Source organism: Simochromis diagramma, unplaced genomic scaffold (genome assembly GCF_900408965.1).
Source record: "Simochromis diagramma unplaced genomic scaffold, fSimDia1.1 OVJJ01000304.1, whole genome shotgun sequence".
NCBI lineage: Eukaryota > Metazoa > Chordata > Actinopteri > Cichliformes > Cichlidae > Simochromis > Simochromis diagramma.
Window position 1 is genome coordinate 851,170 of NW_024387030.1, and position 17,126 is coordinate 868,295.

Genomic DNA, 17,126 nt, shown 5'->3' on the forward strand with positions numbered 1-17,126 from the left:
TAAAAATTTGTTGAAGATGTTTCAGGCTTCTTCAGTTCTACAAAAAAGAAGAATGAAGAAGCCTCTTGGATGAGAGATTAAATGTGTTTAAGAAAATGTAAAGTTACATAAATGTTAATGGGTGTAAACGCTGAAGCAGATGTAGGGGAATTTATTGCGTTTTAATTTTTTTCCTATTCTCCTGAATGTGTATGTTCGTTGACCCTCTGATCCTTTGTACCGTTTATTTTTTTAGAAAATGCGGAGCCGGCCGAGCTGAAGCAATTCTTCGACCTGAACTATTCTCATATCTACTATGTTTTCTTTGAGAATTTTGTCACCATTGAGGTCAGCCTCAAGCAAAAAGGTAAGTATTACAGGTGGTATAAAATGGTGGTTTAACAGGTATTGTAGGCATAAATAAATGATTCTTTGTTTTTCAGGTCATAAATCTCAGAGGGAAGAGCTGGACTCGATCCTCTTCATCTTTGAGGTATTTGAAACCTTACAGATCTTTAGATTATAAGTATTGTACAGTTTGATTCCATTGAAGATATGTCACATTTGCACTTGCACGTCGTTGCCAGAATCTTAAAGCTAACTGTTATATCTGGGATATTTTTTTCTACAACATTCAGTCCTACGAAGCTGACCTCAAAATGTCGGGGTTTGTTGGTAGAAATAAATAACAGGACAGAGTGTGGCTGCACGGTGGATCCCTGACATTTTGTTAAACCACAGAGGTGTTTGTGCTTCCAAACGCTCGGCCTCTCTGTTGGTGTTCTCGATGGATGTCATAACACTGGCTATCATTCCACTGAATAAAAGACACTGGCATGTGGTGGTGCTTAGCGTAGCCAGGATAAGATAGCTGTGTGTGTCTGTGTGTGTGTGTGTTACTGACCTCCGTTTGCCCCTCAACATATTTTCAATTCAGAGCAGGGCTGGGCAGAGCACATTTCCAGTGAGAATTAAGATAAAGGAAAATGCTTAATGCTGATTTTCTTGAAGAACTTTGGCCAAACAATAAACAGTTGATTGATTAGTTACATTGTGATATTAACTTTCAATAATACCATAAGAGTGCAACTATGTAATGAAAACATAGCAACAATTTTTCCATTATTGCATTGCATGAATGAGAAATCAACCAGCCAACCGGTGAATTCATCAATGAATGGGCAATATCAATAATATAGCAAGACTCACTCTTAACGTGAATCTCTTTTTCATTTATTTAGAAAATACTTCAGCTCCTACCCGAGAGAATTCAGAGCCGATGGCAGTTCCACAGCATTGGTAACTCACTTTTAACCAGTATTTTACACTGTGGCCACTCACACGGTTACTCCATATGTAATGTTGAATCTCAAACAGCCTCTCAAAGCATCTTAGTGCTTCTGGCAACTTCTTGAGTTCAAAGAGAGGTAAGAGTAGCTGTGCACTGCAGGTGATGAAGCTGACATGCCTTTCTCTTTCAGGGCTGATTCTGAAGAAGCTGCTGCACACTGGGAACTCTCTGAAGGTACTGCTCAGTGATTCAGTGAAACTCCTTTACCTGTCAGTCATGGCTCTTGATCCAGAGTCCACAGGACTGGATAGTCCTATGGACCTAGAATCTTTTTTGCAACGTTGCCTGAGTTCATTGAGTTTTGCTGGGCATTCATTTATGCATTCATTTATCCCCCCCGTCCTCTCATTTTTTTTTGTTTGTTTTTGTTATTGTAGATCCGCCGTGAAGGTGTGCGCTTGTTCCTGTTATGGATGCAGGCCTTACAGAGTAATGCAGAACGTGAGCAGCTCTGCATGTTTGCCTGTTTGATTCCTGGATTCCCGGCTCCGCTCTGCCACGGGACCCCACGGACCCTGGATACTCTAATCAACCCACCACTGAGTTTGACAGAGAGTTAGTTTTATCAACACACACTCTCAAACACAGTACATTAGACTCATAGATACATTACTTCTTTTTTTTTGCACCTCTAATATATTAAAGCCTTCGCAGCCTTTAATGTCATACCATACTCTGTTCTTTTCCTCTCTGCAGCTCAGGTGACTCCAGAAGAGATCACTCCACTTGTTCCTCCCCAGTCAGGTGATAAGAACCAGGAAGATCTCACTGCCTACTTCCTAGAAGCTCTACTGAAATACATGGTAAACCAGGTATTATCTTGATTCTTTACTAACACAGTTAACACAGCATAACTACACACGTTGCAGTGCCTTACTAATGCAACTCACGCTAAAAGCATGAGAGAAACCGGGTTTTGGGTGCATCACTCACTGATTTGGTTGTGGCCACATCTGACAGTGAATTAAGTATTGATCTAATTCCTTACTGGAATCATTAACCCCTAAAATACAAATTGCATCCCCTGTTGCCACACAGTAACTTGGCGCTTGTATTTCCTCTGCTTGCTGCCATCACACACTGATAACATTTTTCCCCAAAACAATGGTGCTCTTCTCTGCTTGACCCTATTCTGCTCTCCGTGCGACACAGGCTTGGTTGTCTGTCTGTCTAACTGTGTGTTTATGTTTCTATCAAACAGGCAAAGTCTCTAGAGTGGCGGTGTAAAGAGAACCATGAACGTGGCTTCAGTTTCCTCTTTGGTCATTTCAGGAAGTTCTACCTTCCTCACATCTTTCCCAACTTCTCCATGGAAACCAGCCTCTACAGCCCCATGCTGGGTTAGTACTACTAAGTCATTTAGATCTACTAAATAAGCTTATTTAACCAAAGAAACATTTATTTATTTGTTATGTGTACTGGGGAAAACAATGACCCTTCAATTTAGGCAAGAGGGAGCCAAATCTGGAGTGGAGTAATGATAAATGAACTCATGTTTTGGTCTTTCTAAACACTTAAAGCACTTTTATGGTACTAAAAGTGCTGCATTCACCAATTCACACACACACATTACACCAATGGACATTCGGCATGGACTCCAGTTAATTAATGATCTGCTCTACCTACTAAAACTGAACAGGAGAAACATGAGCCCCTGAGACCTGGCTCATTATCATGGTGGAGCACCCAGCTGCCGTCGCATCGCCATTTGAATAGTTTACAAACATTACTGGATGTTACAGTAGAACTCTGCTCTGACAGTCTGACTTTGAAGGATGCTGTGTTGTAAGCACTGTCCTTTTCTGAGAAGACTGGTGTTTGTTCCACACTGTGCTGCTTTTATTAGCTATGCAACATGACCGTGTTGTGTTCACTTTGTGCACAACAAGAACAGACCCAAAACTCGGTGATTGTACCTCATAATTAATCCTGTGCCCCTTAAATATATATTCCTCTCTCCGTCATCCATAGATGTGCCTCCTATGCGTTCTAAGCCGTACTACAGTGTTGTGCGCAGAGAGCAGGACAGCGGCGAAACGCTGTATTGCACTAAGGAAAGTTTCCTTCAGGCTCGAGTTGTCTTTATCCGCTGGCTGGTTTCCTTCTGGCTCGAGCCACGACCCAACACACATACCCACATCCCAGGAACAGAGGGAGAGAATGTCCCCAAGAACATACAGGTAAGTATGAGCACATTATTATGCATCACTTGGTTCTTGTGTTTTAACTGCTCAATTTGCAGAAGCAAATGCGAAAGATTTTAAAATACCTCTGACCCTGTCTCTGCTTACCTTCAGCGAGCAGCAGCTGGATTTGCAGCTCGCTCCACAGGCAGCTCAGAGGACAGCGGTGGGGGAGGGATTCGATCTGACAGCCACCTTGAAGCAAGCGGAAGCTCAAGTGGGCCAGGAGGAGGAAGCATGGGGCTCTCCGGAGGTGCAGGGACTGAACCTGAACAGAGCCACTCGAACACATCTACACTGACAGAGAGAGAGCCCAGCTCCTCCTCACTCTGCTCCATGGATGAAGAGCAGCTGACAGACATGGAGGTGGTGAGAAGAGTGCTGACCAGCTCCAGAACCAACGTCAATTTCATCACAGAGATCTTTCGACAGGTTAAGGAAAAATGGTTATTTATCATAAAGTGAGAACAGTTTCCTTGTATCTTTCTTGACATGTTCATATTCCCGGTTGCTGCAGGCGTTTCTTCTTCCCATGTGCGAGGCAGCGGCAATGCGAAAGGTGGTCCGAGTTTACCAGGAGTGGATCTCCATGGAAGACAAACCAGTTTTCATGAAGGAGCCAGAGGAGGGCCCTTATCCTATAGTCACGGCCACAAGTATGGATACAGGCTCGCAATTCGGAGACAAAGATGATGAGGTGAGAAATTTTGTGAAATCAGTCATGTAATTAGCTGAAATACTCAGGTAAAGGTTCTGTACATTAGCAGCCAACAAGTTTCAGTTCTCAAGACCAGCTTGAGGTAAATATAAGTGTTTATTTTTGTACTTTCTTTTTTTAAGGGAATGAATAAAGTGATTGACAGTGAATTGTTGGAATACAGTGTTCATGCTGGAGTTCAAACTACACTACAGGTATGTTCTCACACACAAAAACTGCCAAACTTCCACAATCTTGGTGTTATTTCTTAAATATTTCTTGTGGTTTTGATTGCCTTTCTTCCGTCTCTGTCTCCTCTACAGGTGTTTATCACCCACTCCTCTAACGTTTTCCTGCTGGAACCAGCCAACGACATTAAGATCCTTTTGGAGGAGCATGTCGATATGTGCAAGCGAGTCCTGAACATCTACCGCAGCCTTGTCATGCATGAAACCATGGACCAGAAGACATGGTAAAAACACAAACAGCAGCGTAAAATGCCATCTAAATACATTTGTGTCCTCTCAACTACCTGCTGTTTCTGATTAAAGAAGAAGAACCGTTTAGCTTTAACCAGTGTTCCTGAATTTGTAGGGAGCAGATCTTGCTGGTTTTGCTGAGGGTGACAGAGTCAGTAATGAAAAGGCCTCCATCCATCATGCCTCAGGGCAAGAAGAACAACACATTGTCGGGCAGATTAGCTGGACCCATCTTTCAGGTACGTTATAATAATATCATCATCTAAAAGACTTCTATATTTCAATATTATATAATCATGTGTTTTAATATGTTACCACACTCTAGGGTTGCCAGCATGACTTATTTTACTTCATCCCTCTCTTTCTGTACAGACACTGATAGTAGCCTGGATTAAGGGCAACTTAAACGTCTACATAAGCAGAGAGCTGTGGGATGACCTGCTCTCTGTCCTCTCCTCCCTAACCTGCTGGGAGGAGCTGGTCACTGAATGGTCACTGACCATGGAGACACTTACAAAGGTACTGAACAGGGACCACATATACCTCCGCTCTGCTATTAATATAACTAGATAAATTCAGTTCAACACTTATCCAAGTCCTCCAACCGTTACCACCTAAAACAGTGTGGTAAAAGGTTAAAGCTTTGTTATGTCTTTGTGTCTTAGGTTTTGGCTAGGAACCTGTACAGTGTCGATCTGAATGAGCTGCCTCTCGACAAGCTCAGTGAACAAAAACAGAAGAAACATAAAGGAAAAGGTGAGTCACTTTTACCGACCTTCAAAAGACATTCCTGTGACTTCCTAAGAGCATATCTGGAACACAGCCGGCTGATTGTCACATCGCACTGCTGGAACCAAATGCAGCTCTGGAATATAAATTGGTCTGTTCATGTATTATTTTTTTGACTGCAAAAAACTGAGGTCACAGAAAAACTACTAGTAATTTGTAAATTTAGCAGATTTTTAGATGTAAATAGCACACATGTTTTCAGCTCAGTTCACCGAGAAGTCATTCCTCTGTTCTTACAACAGGTATTGGTCCGGAGAGCCAGCGGCAGGTTGTCGATCGTTCCTTCTCTAAAGGCTGGAGCAGAGACCAACCAGGCCAGGCAGCCGCCATGAGACAGCGAAGCGCCACCACCGCTGGGTCACCAGGCATCGAAAAAGCCCGCAGTATTGTCCGGCAGAAGACTGTAGGTCAGTATGCCCTCTTCCTACAACTCTGCTCCCTTTGAATGTAAATGCTCATAGCACTGACTCCCAGAATTTGTCTATGCATACTTTGGAGAAATAAATGGTGTGCAACAAAGCCAAACTAGCATGCTGTCTTTCCTCAGTAGATTTTGGATACCGTCACGCTCTTCTCAAGTCAGTTTTGTTTGATTTAATGTCTCTCCTCTGCTTCCCTCCTCCTGCCCATCTGTCAGCCTGACAGGAAGCTGTGGCATATACTCACTACCATTCCTCTCTGGAGTCATGTTTATGGAAAATCTTTAGCTGTGGCCATTAGTATGAAAGATGTAGTTACAGCAATGCTTGAATAGGTTTAGTATCAGCTGAGATGATGAATAAAACAAATCCGAAAATCAAGTTGGGACTTTAAAAATACATTCACAGCTCTAAATACCCCAATTAAAAATTGTAACTGTGATGCCAAAAATTTGAGTAGTACTATTAAATATTTGATAAAATATTTGACTCTTTTGGTAGAGAATTTTTTTTTAACCTTGAAATCCATATATAATACTGTTTCCTCCTTTTTTAAGCTATATTACCAAAGATGTTTCAAACGTGAATATATGCAGCCAGCCGGTTTGCATAATCTCACTGTTATGCATTATGATAAAGACGGTTCTGCTCCAGTTGTGGTGACCTGTTGCAGAAAACAATTGTATTACTGTGAATGCCAGAGTAGATTGAAACCAACCACAACAAAGGACGTTCCTCCACACTCTGCAGGGATTGAAGGTTTGGTTCCAGAAGGGTCTCTACAACCGGATTAGTTTAGGATATTTTCTTGAATGTCAACATGATGATTCCCATTTTCATTTAATTTTATGTAGCGTTCCTGTTTGTCGTGGGCTTATGAAGAGACTTGAGCTGCAGAACTCCCACCAGCTCTCTCACTCTCTCACTCACCAACTTTCCTGCAAACCTAACCCTGTCTCACCCCTCCCTCACCTTCCCTTCCCGTCTCTGTCCCTCCATGCCCATCATGGAACCCACCTTTTCAATACCATCCTGTCACTTGTCTCTTGTTCCACTAATTTCCTCCAAGCTGTGTTTCTATGCTTTTGTCTTATTTACTAAACGTATTCACTTGCTCTCTCTTTCTATTATCTTCATTTTTTATGAACTCTTTTCCACTTCTCCTTCCTCACTCACCTCTTAACCTTTATCTATACTTTTTTTCCTCTTTTTTGTATTTTTCCCTTTTCTGTCCCACACTCTTCCTTTCTTCTGTTTCTCTTCTTCCCACTTCCTCAGCCCTGCGTAGCTGTTCTACGGGGGATTCTCTGCTGTCCTCAGCCTTTATCCGCAGTGCTAAGAGTGCTCCTGCTCTGGCTCCGCCTCTTCCTGTCCTCCTCCACCACCACCACCACCACCCTTTACTACCCCCCCTTGCCGACCAGCTGGCAGGTACACACTCTTTGCACTACCTGTCTGCCTGCCTGCTGCCTGCCTGCCTGCCTGGATTAGTCGTCTACACAGACTGAAACTCTGCCTGTTGTCTTGTCTCTGAATATTTCTCTTTTCTTGTTTGTTTGTTATCACTGGAGCAGCAGTTTTCATCTGCTCCATCAGCAATCATTGACCCCATTCCCAGTTCAACTGCAACTTGGCTAATCTTAAAAGCTGTTGATCAGCAGTGCGCAAAATTTGCATGTTGCAAGTGTAGATCTCTGAATTCTTTTCATCATTTAACAAGCAAATTGTTTCTCAAATACGGTCTTTGTTCAGTGAAATGTCAAAAGATGGCCTAAAATGATTATTTGCAAGATGCAAAAGGAGCATATTTTTGTAAAACTGAAAGATATTCCCAAATCATATAATACAAAACATTTATATGCAAGATCTTCCACTGGAAGAACAGAGGTGCTTAAAGGTCTTTTTTTTTTTTTTTTTTTTTTTAATCAGACTTAATGTTTTCAAGGAGGTATGCAGAGGTTTCTTTACATCTTTAAAGGAAGAATCACATTGTTAAGTTAAATTAAGAACTTTCTTTTTCTGTAAAGAGTAAAAAAAAGGAGCAGATTGTGTCTTTCAGCTAATCAGCTGACAGATTATAGGTGGCGTAACATGAGCTACCTCTCTAGTGACTAGGGATGGGTATCGTTTAGGTTTTATCCGATACCGGTGCCAAATCGGTGCTTAAACGGTGCTCAAACCGGTGCTTAAAGAATGGAGAACACAAAATTGGTCCAAAAACCTCTCATGTTCAGCTGGTTTTTTGTAAAAAGATAACAATGTTAGCCTTTTCTGCAGCTGTGGGGCATATATGGTATCACTCTTGGCTGGAAGCAGTGCTTAAACAATGGAAAAAACACAAACTTTGTCCAAAAACCTCTCATGTTCAGCTGTTTCCCTCTTTTTCTTTGGTCATTTTAGCCTTTTTGGCCAGGGTGAAGGGAGTATCTGCCATCAAACAAGAAGACAGCTGCATGTAGCTATGATGATGTTTGCTAGTTCACCTTACATGCATTAATGTAATAACGTGGTTAGCCTACTCAACGTAAATTGCACCCGAACAACATTAAGCTACTCACGCAGAGAAGAACGGCTGCTGCTGCCGTCATCATCCGTCATCACTACATCACTACACTGGCAGGGCTAGGAGCCAGGACTCTCCTCTTCGTGTTTTTGGGGGATGTTGCTAACTCCGGGTCCGATAACAGGCAACCCACCCGCAGTAGATGTGCTCGGTGTGAGGTCTCGCAGCAAGCTATCAAATACGGCGCATTTCTCGGCTTTTTAAAAAAACGCTATGCGTCGCCAGGTGTTTCATCGGATTTGAGGTGTTACCTCCTTTGACAGTATCACAGTATCAGCTTAAAGCACTTGTTGCAGGCTGCTGAGTTTGCATATTTTGCTGTGAAGTACAGCCAGACTTTTGACCGCTTTGCCTTGGGCATTTTAATCTGTAGCTCTGCTCTAAAAAAAACGTACGTACCTGGACCCGCCTACTATCCTCGGAAACGTAAAATGATTGGCTAGAAGTGTATCACAGCTCAGGAAAAAAAAGCACCGAAATAAAGCACCGAAATGTGCGCTGCTTTTCGGTCTGGTTACTACCGTTTATGTACCCATCCCTACTAGTGACTCTCCTTTTCTGATGTCTTGGGCTGCACTTGGCAGTGGTAGTGCTAGTTCTGGTTCTGCTCTGCAGATGGTGAGAATCCTTCGTCCACCTGCTGAAGTTTGTGGTTACAGAGGTTAGTGACAGCTCACAAAGCAGACAGCAGAAGGACAGCCAGTGCAGCTGATTGATATTGAGGAGTACCACAGCAGTAACCTATCCAGGGAGCCAACTGAGAGAAGACTTGAGGGGAGTAGGGCAGAAACTGAACATTAAAGTAAGAGCAACCAATACATAACCTTGTTTCTCAGATAGAAAAAAAAAACTCAAAAACAAAACACTGAAGTGCTGATATGCTTTGGCAGGTGTTAGTACATCTGGCAGTCACCCAGATGATCAAGTATGTGTGTTGGAATCACTCAACTGTGATTGTATTAGTAGGATGTGTTAAATAATCACCTCAATATATACAGATCAGGCGTAACATTGATTGCCTGCCTAATATTGTGTTGGTTCACCTTTTGCTGTCAACTCTTACCTGCAGGGGCACGCACTCTGTATTGTTGTGCTCCTCAAACCATTCCTGAACCATTTTTGCTTTGTGAAAGAGACCACAGCCATCAGGGAGTACTGTTTCCACAAAAGAGTGCATGGTCTGCAACAGTGCTTAGGTAGATGGTATGTATCCAAGTAAAATCCACATGGATGGCAGGCCCCAGAGTTTCCCAGCAGAAAATCGCCCAAAACATTACACTGCCACTGCTGGCTTGCCGTCTTCCCATAGTGCATCCTGGCGGTAGGTGTTCCCCAGGTAAACAACAGACAGGCGCACCCATCTATGCGATATAAAAGAAACCGGAGGTCATCAGGCCAGGTCACCTTTCAGTGGTGGGCAGGGGTCAGCTTGGCCACCCTGACTGGTCTGCAGTTCTGTAGCCACACATAGAAGAAACTGTGATGCACTGTGAATTCTGACACCTTTCTATCAGAACCAGCATTAAATTTTTCATTGCTTTGAGCTACAGCGGTTCATCCATTGGATCAGTCAGTGTTATAATGTTATGCCTGATCAATGAATGTCTTCAGCAGCTTGCTAAAATGCTATTTTAAACACGCCTGCATATGTAAACTAGAACTAGTTTATATATGCATATTTATTATATAAATCGAATTCATTCTGGGCCAGCCAGTAGTGAACAAAGATGTATATCATTTTGAGTCTGTGTTGCAAACATTTCACTTGGACTTTAGATGTAAGTGGGATTTGCTTTTCTTGTTGTACACCTGTTTGCATGAAACTCGACATACCTGTTTTCTTTGTTACTTGCTTATCATCTTGCTTGCCTGCCTGCCTGCCTGCCCGCCCGCCTATTAACCTGCACCTTACTCTTATCTGCCTGCACACACATTTGTCTTCGAGGTCTTGCCATTAACTCTACATATTTGCATTTTTTTCTGCCTGTTATAAGTCACTTTATTTCTCTACCTTTCTTCTTGATCTTCCTTTCACCAATTTTTGGTGTAAAATTTCATATGATTTGCTTTATTCTTGCAGTGGCTTTTGCTCGGACAGCTCTCCTTTCTCTTTAGTATGAGAGGATGATGACTCGCATATCATTTTTGTTGTTTTTAGTGTGTCTGTGTGTGGTGGTCACTAATGGATTGTTATTGTGCAAGAGAGAAAACCCACTGAAATAATTGTAAATGGAAACTTAAGGGGAATTTCTGTGACATTAAACATGATGGTTGTACAACATAGCTTGCTCTTGCAAGTGCACAACAGCCAAACTGGGAAGCAGTCAGCTGTGTTGCTGCATTGTTGCAAGCGAAATGGTGTATAGTATAACACACAGGTGTCGAACTCCAGGCCTCAAGGGCCGGTGTCCTGCAGGTTTTAGATGTGTCCTTGATCCAACACAGCTGATTTAAATGGCTAAATTACCTCCTCAACATTTCTCAAAGTTCTCCAGAAGCCTGGTAATCAACTAATCATTGGATTCAGGTGTGTTGACCCAGGCTGATATCTAAAACCTGCAGGACACTGGCCCTCGAGGCCTGGAGTTCGACACCCCTGGACTATAACATATGAGGGGAAAGAGATTTTTACATAAATGATTTTGATCTTGTCCATCTTCTTTATCTTCTTAAAATCAAATTCCAGCTTCATATTCATGCCATCAAACTATGCTAGTTCAGAATTATCCTTATGTATCTTATTCTTGACCTTATTGCAATTCTACGTTTGTCCTCTGTCTGAAGCAGTATCTCTTAGCACGTAGGTTGGGCTTCTGTGCTCACAGGCAGAGCTATGTGCCTGAGATAGTCATATTAGGGAATTATCTACTCTCTTTAAAATCATCTTGAGCCAAACATAGAAAAAAACTGTTCTGAAGCCAGACCTTTTGACTCGGGGAGTCTATTTGTTGATAGTTCGCAGTTTAAAACTTAATTAATAATAATATTTATGAAGATGTAACTACCAAACAGTCAGCATTCAGGCATTTATCCAATGTTTTTTTTTCTTTTTCTACTAAAACAAGGTAAAAAAGGTCATGGTTGGCACCAGTAGTAGCTTGATAAATAGCCATAGGATGTTTTCTATGAATACATTTTGTTTTTGTAAGCAACATCAGTGAGTACAATCTGATAAAGAACCAGACTTTAGATAACTTCTGCCTAATGCATTCTTACAGATCTCTGTGTGTGTGTGCGTGTGTGTGCATGTGCACATGCCTGCATGCACAGTTTTTAATGTGTCTCCTCCCCTTTATGCTCCAGCTAATGCCACTCCTTTTCCTTCCAGACCTCGAGGATCCACCAATCACACTGACATCCCGCACGTCTCGGATGCGCCACTCATCCCAGAGCGACGAGACTCCTCCCATCTCCTGTTCTGAGGTCTTCCAGGGTGGGGCTTGTGATCTGGATACCCCAGCCCCATCCTCCCTTGCAAGGAGCAGCAGTGCCTCTGACATCATGGAGCCTTTCATCACAGAGCGGGTCAAAGGTGAAGATCCCCAGAGGGATCCAAATTTGATCCCAAATCCTTCTCCCCATCACCACCACCACTCCACAACTTCTTCCTTACTCGTAACCAACAGCCACGCAGCTCAACCACCCTCACAGTCCCTCACCTTCTCTTCTCCCACCCCTTTTGCCTTCTCCAATGGTGCTGTTTCCTCGTCCTCAGAGGTAAAAGATGATGGTAGTGTGTGCGATCAATTCTGGCACCAAAGTGTCTCTCGAAGCCGAGGTTCTAGTTCCGATTGGGTGAGTGACTGGGACTCAGCCTTCGCCTTTCAACCTGAAAAGGAAGCTGATGCAGATGAGGGTGAAACTGGGGAAGATGATTTATTCTCTTCTATTAGGGACTACCTCATTAACAAAGAAGCTGAGAGGAAGGGCGAGACAGGCGAGAAAGATAGTCCCGGTCGAGCGGTAGTAAACAGCGTTGCTTTACCCGCACTCGTGCAAACAGGATTGGCAAGAACACAGTTAGAAAACAGAGGGCAGCTCGGAGAAGCAAAGCAGGTGGTAAGGGAGGACAGACAGGTAAGTAAATCAGTGAGACATAGCAGTGTGGATTCTATTGAGGAGAATGAGGCAGAGCAGCCGAGTATCTATGAGTGCTTGGAGCTGCAGTGTCAGTGGCCATCACCCAGTGCTAAGGTGGGCTCTAGTTTAGAAAGAACTACTGCTGAAAAGAAGGTTGTGGGAGGAAATAGTGGAAAGGCAACAGTATTGGAAGGGAAATATGACTTATGGGGTGATACAGAAGAGAAACAAGATGATAAAGAAATGGCAGCAAATGACAAGTCCAGTTTAATTAGGCAAGATACTACTGTGGGTGAAGGAAGCAGTGAATCAGTTCCCCAAACTTCAGAACCCACTAAGACCAAGATGTCCCGTAGTAGCACTAAGAGGCATCATTCTGGGGGTGTCCATGTCAGTTTCCGGCCCTCAACTGAATCTGTCCAGTTCCATAACCCTCTTGAAAATAAGGAGGCCCACTGGAAAGCCCGGCTACGCCGGCTCAGTCACTTCCACACACACAGCCACTCGGCTGGAGAGAAGCCTGGGGTTGGAGCTGGGGCAGGGTCAGGGGGGAAGCTGGGAACAGGGGGTTCAGGTAAGTTTGGCTCTGTGGCTGTTATCAGCCATAGAACAGGCGTACATGAGAAATTAGCATCTGGGACTATAACGGATAGCAGTGGGACAGGGGGCACAGCAGGCCTGGAAACCCGGTCTGGGACTGGAGGGGACAAAGACAAGCAGCATGCTGGATCCTGTGTGGGATCCAGTCATGGCCCAGAGGTTCACTCTGAGGTGTTGTCAAGCAGTTCAGGTTCCTCAGGAGTGCGCGGACGTTTAGGACGTTCCGCCTTGCGATCTAGAGCCTCCCGCTCACGCTCCCAAGAGCCAGGGAGCACTGCCTCACGGCACCACCAGGGGGCTCTTCTTGGTGGTGTTTATAAGACTGTGGTTCACGCTCTGTCGTCCAAGCCTCGGCCCCAAGGTCAGGGGTCATCCCAAGGCTCGTCGCCGCAGCGGCAGGCCCGGGCCACCATGGGTGATGCATCACTCAGGGATCTCTACTCCCATGTCCTGGGCTACTTTGGACGAAAGACGACTACGCCAGGTGAGGATCGCAACGAACGAAGTTCTCACAAAGGAAACAGCTGTGGAAAGACAAATACTCACCACCACACAAACACCAGCAACTTTCTTTTCCTTTTTGGCTGTTTTTTTTTTTTTTTCTTTTTTAACTGGTTTGTTATGATGGAATGACATTTTTGGCTGAAACTCATCATCTTGCTGCTGGACTGAAATTCAAACTCCCTGTTGATGTGTTTCCTCTTGAACGTAGCCCCTCCTCCAGCCTGCCTCTTATCAAGGACCCTCACCCTCCTACTTCCCATGCCTTTCCACTTCTCTAGCTCAGAAGTTCCCTCCCTCCTTCTCCTTTCTGCTTCCTCTAAGGGTTTCGGGATTTTTAACCTTCTCACCTCCTTACCCTGTTCTCCACCTCCATCCTCACCTTGATGTTGCATGCAGCCTCCTCGTGCCTCCTTCGTCTCCTCCCCCGGACTCCGGCCCTTCTTCAGCTCTACAGAAGGAAACTGATCTACAGACGAGCACAACTGTCTGTAGAAAAAGAAAACAGCTGACATACACTATACTATTGAGAAAGATCCCAGATATTTTGTAGCACTTTCAGACTTTGATTCATTGTTGTCAATCAAGGAATATCAGTGATTTTACAAATTGAGTGTAAGCATTTAGCTGTAGTTCATTCTCACACCACTAGAGTGCAGCATAAGACCCTTTGATAAATTGATTGTAGTAATCTAGACAGAATTTGAATGAATATAAAAAGGTATACACTTTCAAATTGGTAATGGTTATTTGCCTTGGACACTGCTACAGCCTTTATCAGCTATGCTGAATGGTTAAGTGCACATTTGAATCAGCAGCACAAATGCCACCTTTTTCTGTTCATTCTAATCCTTGGTGCAGAAGTGAGGCTATTTTACCTTCGGGTTTGGATTTTTGATAAGAGCACAATGATTCATCACCTGAATCTGTCTTGATGTGGAGTTACTGTTGCAAAACCACTTTTTAAAATCACGTTCTTACATTATTCAGGAGTATTGCATGGCAGCTTGTGTCAAATAATATACTTGTTTGGTTTGTCTACTAATGTTCCAGATGTTTGAGGTCTGCATTATTTATTTGTTTATTTTTTTTATTTAATTTTTTTTATTACAGTAAGGAAGAAATTGCATTTTAGTGTAAATAAGCAATTTTGGGCATTCACGGTTTCACCTGGTACTTTTTTATACCAGATATTATATGCTGTGGCTGGTTAAACTCAGATTGATGGTGCTTTTGCATAATCCATGAGCACAAGTGGCGCCCTTGTGCCACTTGACCACACTCTTTTATGGTTTGGTTGTGCAGAATTTGCATGACTGAACTGATGGTAAATGGCCTGTATTTATATAGCGCTTTACTAGTCCCTAAGGACCCCAAAGCGCTTTACATATCCAGTCATCCACCCATTCATTCACACACTGGTGATGGCAAGCTACATTGTAGCCACAGCCACCCTGGGGCGCACTGACAGAGGCGAGGCTGCCGGACACTGGCGCCACCGGGCCCTCTGACCACCACCAGTAGGCAACGGGTGAAGTGTCTTGCCCAAGGACACAACGACCGAGACTGTCGGAGCCGGGGCTCGAACCGGCAACCTTCCAAGTACAAGGCGAACTCCCAACTCTTGAGCCACGATCGCCCTTGAGTCCATTAGAATGAGCTTGTGCAGTTATTGTAAACTCTCCACATTGAAGTCCTTAAAAAAGGGCTTTATTAGGTCTAGTGTGTTGCATCATTGTTACTGTATTTGTCCATTCACAGCAGCTGGTTCTTTACTGAACTGCAGCATGAGTGAGAGAAAGCTTGGAGTGCAGTGAGTCATTGGTAACTCTCCATGTAGAGTAATATATCCAGAATTGTTTTTATTTTTGGATCTCTTCGCTAAGAGTGTTGATCCAGTGGAGACAAGGTCATCCGTAGCTCTTATCTTATTGAGGTGATTTTGGTATCAGGTGCCAGACGACACACACTGCAATTGTTGAAATGACTCAACCGAATGGGCTGAACATGTGAAAAAAATCCACTAGAGATGAGTTGTCAAGTCTGTCAGATGGCATAGTCTGTGTAAGGTCAGCTAACAGCTTGTTTATGGTACTAATAGGGAATGCATTGTATATGTTAGCTTTAATGGTGCATTAACGAGACTAAAAACACTTTTCTTTTTCCTTCAATTTTGTGTTGCTATTGGTGATGTCATGGCAAATAACCATTACAGTAAAATATTATTTAACATCTGGGCAAGGGCACATGTCTGAATAACACACTAATTTTGCTTTTGAGTATTCAGGAATGATATCTGTAAGGCTTCAATAGAAGCAACATTAAGTTTACTTAAGTTCTCTCTGTACTATCACAGCCACAGTATTCTGATCCTGCTTAAATTTTTATGGTTGCGCTTACGTTACCTACTGCAGAGGTGGAGCAGATGATGTCTTTGGGTGATGTACAAGTGTACCTGCAGGGTATTCCCTTTTGAATTTTTCTTGTTCGGTGGTAAATTCTGTGTTAAATGTGGCACAGTAAATAATTTGGTTGTGGATTAAGCTTTATTGACGAAATAACTGGTATTCAGGGGTAGAAGCAACCAACTCATGCTGTCTTCTGTCAACCACAGGTGCAGACATTAAATATTAGTTAGTTAATACTGAAAGCAGCAGATTTAATCCCATCTGACTTTGGGTTGGAGAGATGCACTCTATCAGAATTTATAAACTCCCACTAGTCGCTATTTTTGTATCCAAGCTAACAGCAGTATAACTCATAGTAACATAACTGCACTAATGTGGGCCTGTGGTATGCTGCTTGTTTGGAGCTAACAGTGTGATACTCTCTCTTGCTCTGTCTGCATGGTGTGTATTAACTCCTGCATTGCTTTCCTGGTGGTTATTGATGCAGCTGCTATTGTGGCTTTTCTTTATTTAAAAAATACAGTTTTAAATAACATTCAGGCCTACAGTATACACACACATCAGGACTGCTCTTAAATCATCAATTTTACCAGTTACTAGTTTGTTTTAGTGATATTGTGACATTTCAGTGTAACATCTGATCACTGTAAATGGTGCTTTTAATGCTCTGTGGGCAATGTTGGGATTACTGTTTCCTGATCAAAAACAAAATGTCACCATATCTTTGATTTTTAGATGTTTACAAAGATTATCAACAAGTCAGACCTGATGATAGTCATGTTACACAATTCCTTATTTCTTGGTATGTCTAAGTTTTCTATCATTGAAACTGTTTGCGTGGGTAAGCATCAGTCAAGCCCCTCTCAGGCATCTGCTGCTTTCTGTAAATGTGACAGCATCTGAGCAAGTCCTGTCTGAATGCACATCCTGGTCACTTTTTCATTAGAAAACTCAAGAAAAGACTTGAACTGTTAACTACCTAAAAAATGGATATTTATGCACCTTAAACATCATGGACAGCACAACAAATAAAACTTTGAGACGTCTTAATAACTTTAAAGGTGTGCATTGAAGTAT

The 17,126-nt window shown here is 43.0% G+C and overlaps 1 protein-coding gene across 6 annotated transcripts in view; it reads left to right on the forward strand.

The window, feature by feature from the left end:
• Window positions 1–17,126, forward strand: part of ralgapa1 (Ral GTPase activating protein catalytic subunit alpha 1) — a 72,052-nt gene that overhangs the window by 5,465 nt on the left and 49,461 nt on the right. For 2 of the 6 annotated variants that reach the window (XM_040042791.1, XM_040042793.1), the window contains exons 2-19: window positions 236–346; window positions 423–472; window positions 1,221–1,278; window positions 1,461–1,504; window positions 1,708–1,885; window positions 2,027–2,142; window positions 2,532–2,670; window positions 3,302–3,510; window positions 3,628–3,945; window positions 4,031–4,210; window positions 4,354–4,425; window positions 4,534–4,682; window positions 4,805–4,928; window positions 5,062–5,208; window positions 5,355–5,445; window positions 5,721–5,885; window positions 7,176–7,328; window positions 11,789–13,624. In XM_040042791.1, the coding sequence (XP_039898725.1) occupies window positions 236–346; window positions 423–472; window positions 1,221–1,278; window positions 1,461–1,504; window positions 1,708–1,885; window positions 2,027–2,142; window positions 2,532–2,670; window positions 3,302–3,510; window positions 3,628–3,945; window positions 4,031–4,210; window positions 4,354–4,425; window positions 4,534–4,682; window positions 4,805–4,928; window positions 5,062–5,208; window positions 5,355–5,445; window positions 5,721–5,885; window positions 7,176–7,328; window positions 11,789–13,624 (4,140 nt within the window). The remainder of the gene's footprint in view (window positions 1–235; window positions 347–422; window positions 473–1,220; window positions 1,279–1,460; window positions 1,505–1,707; window positions 1,886–2,026; window positions 2,143–2,531; window positions 2,671–3,301; window positions 3,511–3,627; window positions 3,946–4,030; window positions 4,211–4,353; window positions 4,426–4,533; window positions 4,683–4,804; window positions 4,929–5,061; window positions 5,209–5,354; window positions 5,446–5,720; window positions 5,886–7,175; window positions 7,329–11,788; window positions 13,625–17,126) is intronic. The other 4 variants (XM_040042792.1, XM_040042795.1, XM_040042794.1 and 1 more) reach the window with 4 other exon arrangements.